Source organism: Oryzias melastigma, linkage group LG18 (genome assembly GCF_002922805.2).
Source record: "Oryzias melastigma strain HK-1 linkage group LG18, ASM292280v2, whole genome shotgun sequence".
Lineage (NCBI taxonomy): Eukaryota > Metazoa > Chordata > Actinopteri > Beloniformes > Adrianichthyidae > Oryzias > Oryzias melastigma.
The window spans coordinates 2,872,505-2,879,041 of record NC_050529.1 but is presented as its reverse complement, the minus strand read 5'-3'; the positions used below and the strand labels follow the sequence as shown (position 1 = coordinate 2,879,041).

General features: G+C 44.8%; 2 protein-coding genes across 2 annotated transcripts in view; both read right to left on the bottom strand.

Annotated features, from left to right (window-relative positions):
* The window catches only part of LOC112143420 (son of sevenless homolog 1), a gene marked incomplete at its 3' end in the record, with an annotated part of 28,320 nt that extends 27,238 nt beyond the window's left edge, over positions 1-1,082 (bottom strand). Inside the window, 1 exon segment of the mRNA XM_024267372.2 lies at positions 487-1,082. Within this exon segment, the coding sequence (XP_024123140.1) occupies positions 487-573 (87 nt within the window).
* A 140-nt stretch (positions 1,083-1,222) lies between these two features.
* Positions 1,223-6,537, bottom strand: part of tmem178 (transmembrane protein 178) — a gene marked incomplete in the record, with an annotated part of 11,953 nt that continues 6,638 nt past the window's right edge. The window contains 2 exon segments of the mRNA XM_024267377.2: positions 1,223-2,146; positions 3,675-3,812. Coding sequence (XP_024123145.1) covers positions 1,905-2,146; positions 3,675-3,812 — 380 coding nt within the window.

The window sequence follows — 6,537 nt, the reverse complement described above, 5'->3', positions numbered from 1 at the left end:
GATCCGGATCAGACTGTGGTCCAGATCAGTCCAGATCAGAGACTGTGGTCCAGATCAGAAAGTGGTCCAGATCTGAGACTGTGGTCCAGATCAGACTGTGGTCCAGATCAGAGACTGTGGCCCAGATCAGAGACTGTGGTCCAGATCAGAGACTGTGGCCCAGATCAGAGACTGTGGTCCGGATCAGAAAGTGGTCCAGATCAGTCCAGATCAGAGACTGTGGTCCGGATGAGACTGTGGTCCAGATCAGAAAGTGGTCCAGATCAGAGACTGTGGTCCAGATCAGACTGTGGTCCAGATCAGACCTGGACTGCAGGACCAGAGATGCAGAAAGTTCAGGTGAACCGGACGAGTCCAGAACCTGCACCCCGCTTCCCTGTCTGACGTTCCCCGCTAGTGTCACGGAACGGCTCGGCTCACCTGCAGGGCCACACCTGCAGCAGCAGCTGCGTGCGTGCGTGCGTGCGTGCGCGCGCGCGCGCTTACCTTCTCCAGGGAGGGCACCAGCAGGCCTCTCCACCGCGGCGCGTTGTCCTCGCTGCAGAAATCGAACTGCAGCTGGCCCGCCTGCATGCTCACACGCACGCGGCTCCGTTTGGCGCTAACTCCGTGCGCGGCTCTGCGGGTCCGGCTGCGCGGCTGAAGCCGGGGGCCTCACGACGTCCGGGATCCTCCGGGACCGCCGCCACCATCCTCGGCTAACCGTTAGCTCCGCGGCTAGCAGCTAGCGGAGGACCGGGCGGAGGGCATGGCGGCTGCGCGCTCCCGGGCCGCGCGCTCCCAGCACAGGCTGGGCGGCCGGCGGCGAAAGCGCGCACGGGGGGGCTGCGTCGGTTACCGGGAGCGGAGGTGGGTCAGCGGACCGAACGGTGCTCCGCCGCTGTCATGTCACCGTGGCGGGGGGGGGGCTCCTATGCGGTGCGCGTGCTGGACGGTGGGGGGGCGTGACGCCCGGTCTGTCTCAGCGAGGATCCGAACCGGAAGGACGCACGGTCACCTACTGACGGCGGCAGAGCTCCAGCGAACCGAACCGAACACACCGAGGTAGTGAGCATGCGCAGTGGGTAGTTCCTGACGTTCGGGGGCGGGGCTGCCGTGGAGCGCAGGATGAAGCTCGTGTGATGGGAATTGGACCACCGGCATCGGAACATGAACGAGCACGCGCAGGTCTGAGCTCAGCTCATAAATAGTCTCCAAGACCAATGAGAAGAATTCACTCTGAGACTGTGAGACCATCATGTCCTTTATTTACAGATTACCGGGGAAGATGACGGGACTTCTCTTCAGATGGTTTCAGGTCCCTCTGGAGACCTTCTAGAGCCCCTCCTCTTTACCTGTCCTGACAGGTGTCTTCATCAGTTCATTAAAACTACAAAAATCCTTCTGGCGGAGGGAGGGAGGGAGTGGCTGAATGAAAACGCTTTGGACTCATCTAATTTCATCTTCGTCGTCACGACCACCGTCTGACCCCCACCTGTGGGGGGGGGGCTAAAACGTTTTTCCTGGGCGGGGTCAGAAATCAGGGTATGTTGACCTTTGGTAAAGGATAGGCGGAGCCACTGGACACGCCTCCGTGCAGTCAGAGAGGAGGCTCCACCCTCGTGGTTAAAACGCAGCAGACTCACCTGTGACCTCACCTGTGTAATACTGCGGGGGAGGGGTCAGCCTTAATACAGACATTTCACAAAGAGACACGGTCACTGGCTAACACTGCAGGCCCGGCCCGGCCCGGCTGCCCGGTTCCTCTGACACTACCAACACTGTTCCTATCAAAGCTCGGGGGGGCGGAGCTCCACAGCAGCTTTGCAGCAGAAGTTTGAGTCCACTCCTTCAGGAACCAGTCCAATAAAAGTTCTGCAGCCCGGTCCGGACCACGTCTCGGGTTCCTTCGGATCAGCAGCAGCTCACACAGAGGATTCCCGTGCGGTTTTGGACCTCAGAGCTCCGGCCCGGTTCAGGAACGGAAAGGCAGTAGCGAGGCAGCCGGAGGCCACGGTCAGACCCAGACTGGTCCAGGCGCAGTATATGGACCAGCCGTACCCGTGGTCCACATCCGCGGGCAGACCATAGATGAAGGGGGGGTTTCTGGAGAGGTCGTAGGTCACGCTGGCTGCATAGGTACACAGGGAGATGGTGCAGAAAATGCCTAAAGACAGAGAGAGGGAAGATCAAAAACCAGACCAAGCTCTGGGCCTGAGAACCTCATTCTGGACACACAGACTGATAAGAAACTGTCCAGGTGATCCACCTGCAGCCCCGCCCTACACATCACCACCAAGTTCTATAGAACCAACTGGAAAAGAGCAACAGCCTTAAACCCAGAGAGGAAACATTTTATTATCATGACTGTCATCAGGTTCAAACCAGTCCAGAGATAGAGGCTGACGGCTCTGGTTTCCAGGTGAACTGTAGCAAAGAGGTGGGTCAGTGAGATCAGTTTTCAGATGGACTGAGACCTCTGAGAGGCGGGTCACTGCAGAACTGCTGGATGGACCACCTCCAAAAAAGAGAGGATCAAATACAGAGATATGAAGGAAGAAAAAGAGACAAGACTAAAGATACAGCTGTGCTCCAAAGAAAACATGCTCTTATTCTGAAAGGAACGAGGGAGGAAGGAATGAGAGACGAATGAAGGAAGAAAGGAGAAAGAGAAAGAGAGGAGGGAAAAAAGGAGCTGAAAGCTCAGAAAAACAAATTAAAACCAAACCTGAGTTAATGCAACTATAAGTCAAAAAAAGAAAAATATGTCCAAAAGTGAATTCTTCACCGATGCTTTCCAGAGGAGTTCTTGGCGTGGGGATGGCCGGGCGCCCTCCCCCTTTGTATATTCCATCTTTATCAACATTAGGAAACCATAAACACTCACCTGAGCACAGGTGTCAGCTCACCTTTGCACTAATAGTGTGTGTGACAGAATGAAAGTCTTTATTTGTGTCGATTTGTATGATGAAGTGTGTGAGCTGCAGTTATATTGTGTACATTCTGACTAGTTTAAATGTGGAGACTATCTCAACCAACAGGTGTGTGTAGACAGGCCCCGCCCACTCTAGTACACTCTTTAGATCTGGATGTTTTAAGGTGTAGTTTCCTTCTGTTGCCATCTTCTTTTTTCTCTAAACCACCCCCCTTTTACCCCCCCTTCTTCTTTTCCGTCCGGTCCAACAAAACAAAGACAAACATAATCAATATAAATAAAGTTTAGCATTAAATACAACAGGGGTTTATACTCAATAAATCCTGTTGTGTCAGTAAAATCTGCCCAACACAAGAAGCTCTCAGCCCACATCTGTTGGCTCAGCTGTTGGACAGGACAAGTTAAAAAAAAAAAGGAGAAGGCAGGTATGATTGTGAAGAAACACTGACCAGGTAGGAAGAGCGAGAAAAGTTCAGTAAGAACCTGATCTGCTAAAGAAACATCTGAAACAGGAACACCTGCATCAGAAACATCTGAAACAGGACCATGTTCACCAGAAACACCTGAAAGAGGAACACCTGCATCAGAAACATGTCGGTCAAAGCTGAGTCTTGTCTGGGATTTTCTGCAGAATTTTGGTCTTCATCAAACATCTGATTCTGCTGTGGAATTTCCCGGTTCTACAGCAGATGGAAAGCAATGCATCTTGAGGTTTTTGAACATGTTCTGCACAGGTCTAGACGAGGTTCTGGTGGGTTACCTGCCATCAGGAAGAGCAGCCCAGAGACGTGCTGAGTCAGACTTTCCTCCCAGACAAAACCCACGGACACCACGATGCTGCCGAACAGCAAGACAGCCGCCGCCATGCCCAGAAAACCAGCCGTGATGCGACGCATGTCTGGAAACCAAACCACAGATATGGTAGTATAGTATTATAGTGGTATGGTAATATAGTATTGTAGTAAATTAGTAGCATAGCAATGTAGTAGTATAGTAATATGGTAATACAGTTTTATAGTAGTATAGTATTATAGAAATAAAGCAATATAGTAGTATAGTAATATACTATCCTAGTAATGTGGTAGTGTAGTAATATGGTAATACTGTAGTATAGTAATATAGTAGCAAAGTCATATGGCAATATAGTAATGTGGTATCATAGTAGTGTAGTATAGTATCATAGTGATACAGTCATATAGTAGTATACTAATATAGTAGTCTAGTAATATGGTAATATAGTAGTATAGTAATGTGGTATCATAGTAGTATAATAGTATAGTAATTTATTAGCATAGTAATATGGCAATACAGTATTATAGTAATATACTAATATATCACCTCCCGCATAGATTATTGTAACTCTCTGTACTTTGGCGTCTCTCAGCGATCACTCGACCGTCTCCAGTCAGTCCAGAATGCAGCAGCACGACTGTTAACTGGAACATCCAGACGAGAACACATCACTGCGGTTCTCAAGTCTCTTCACTGGCTCCCTGTTCAATTTAGAATTCAGTTTAAACTTTTACTGTTTGTTTTTAAGGCTCTTCATGGTCTTGTTCCGGTTTATTTAACTGCTTTTAAACGTCCGGAGCAATTCCAGAGTTTTAAGGTCTACCAATCAATATCTGCTCGAGGTGCCCAGGTCACCACAGAAACGTTGGGGTGACCGTGGTTCTTTCTCATATGGAATAGTATTCCAGCAGAACTGTGCATGATGTCAGATCTTAACAGCTTTAAATGTTATTTAAAAACACAGTTTTAGAATGGCTTTTAATGCTCAGTAGATGGTGGCATTTTATTTTATTCTATTTTATTTTTATTTCTTTTATTGTGTTCTTATTTAACTTTTATGTATTTTACTGCAGACTGTTTTCGTAATTTTATGCTGTTTTTTAAATTTTGTTCTTAATTTGTCTAATTTATTTTAAACTTTCCTCTTTTATTGTGAAGAACTTTGGAATGCTATAAGCAGATGTAAAGTACTATATAAATGAAGTTCATTCATTCATACACTAATACGGTAATACAGTATTGTAGTAATACCCCATAAAGTAATATACTAATATAGTAGTATAGTAATACGTTAAGACGGTATTATAGTAACACAGTATAATAGTAATATAGTAAAATAGTAGTCTAATAATACAATAGTATAGTATTACAGTAAGGAAGTAATACAGTAGTATAGTAATAGTGTAATATAGTAGTATAATTATACAGTATCATAGTAATATAGTAAAATAGCTGTCTAGTAATACGTTAATACAGTAGTATAGTATTACAGTAGTATATTAATATGGTTAAACTGTAGTATAGTATTACAGTGGTAAATTAATACAGTAGTATAGTATTACAGTGGTATAGCAATACGGTAATACTGTAGTATAGTATTACAGTAATAAATTAATATGGTAATACAGTAGTATAGTATTACAGTAATAAATGAATATGGTAATATAGTAGTATAGTATTACAGTAGTATACCAATACAGTAATACAGTAGTAATGGTAAATGGCGTATACTTGTATGGCGCTTTCTACCCTCCTTCGAGGGCCCAAAGCGTTTAGTATACTATATGTCTGTGAATAGTAGTATATTATTATAGTAGTATAGTAATATGGTAATACAGTATTACAATAATACAGTAGCTTACTGTAGTAATATGGTAATACAGTATTATAGTCATAGGTTAATTGGTGACTACAAATTGCCCCTAGGTGTGAATGTGAGAGTGTGTGTGATTGAGGCCCTGAGACAGACTGGTGACCTGTCCAGGCAAACCCCGCCTTCACTCATTAGTAGCCGGGTTAGGCTCCAGCACCCCCGCGACCCCGAAAGGGACGAAGCGGTCAAGATGATAGAAATGAGTAATATGGTGATACAGTATAGTAGTAATATAGTATTAGACTAATATAGGTATCATAGTAATACGGTAATACAATAATGTAGGATTATAGTAGTATAGTAATATGGTAATACCGTATTATGTTAATATAGTAGTTTTGTAATATGGTAATAAAGTATTGTAGTAATCCAGTATTAAAGTAATATAGTGGTATAGAAATATGGTAATACAGTATTGTAGTAATACAGCATTATAGTAAAATGGTAAAAAAGTATTGTAGTAATACAGTATTATAGTAATATAATAATATGCTTTAAAAAGTAATATGGTAATACAGTATAATAGTAATAAAGTATATACTAATAAAGTAGTATAGTAATATTGGTAGTTAGCATTCAGCTGTTACAAATCTGCAACAGCTGTCCTGAGAGGGTTCAGAAGAGCCGGTTCTGGAGTCAGTTTGGATTGTTGTCAGAGTTCAGATGTTTCATCTTTGAAACCTTGTTTATCCAGAACATGTCCATCACTGATCGGTTCTGGTATCATCTAAGTGCTGTTTGCAGACCCAACTGTTCTCCACATGTTCTGTAACTGTTTTCTATAATCCGGTTCTGCCTGCAAAAAGAAACACCAAGTTACTTGGTTCTACTCTTCAGAATCAAGAAAAAAGGATCTGGAGCCTGATGTAAAAGAACCGGGCCTCTGAGACAGACAACCAGAACTTCTGTTGTGTGGACCCTCTTCATGAAGAACATAAAACCAAGCTGACTGGGGGTC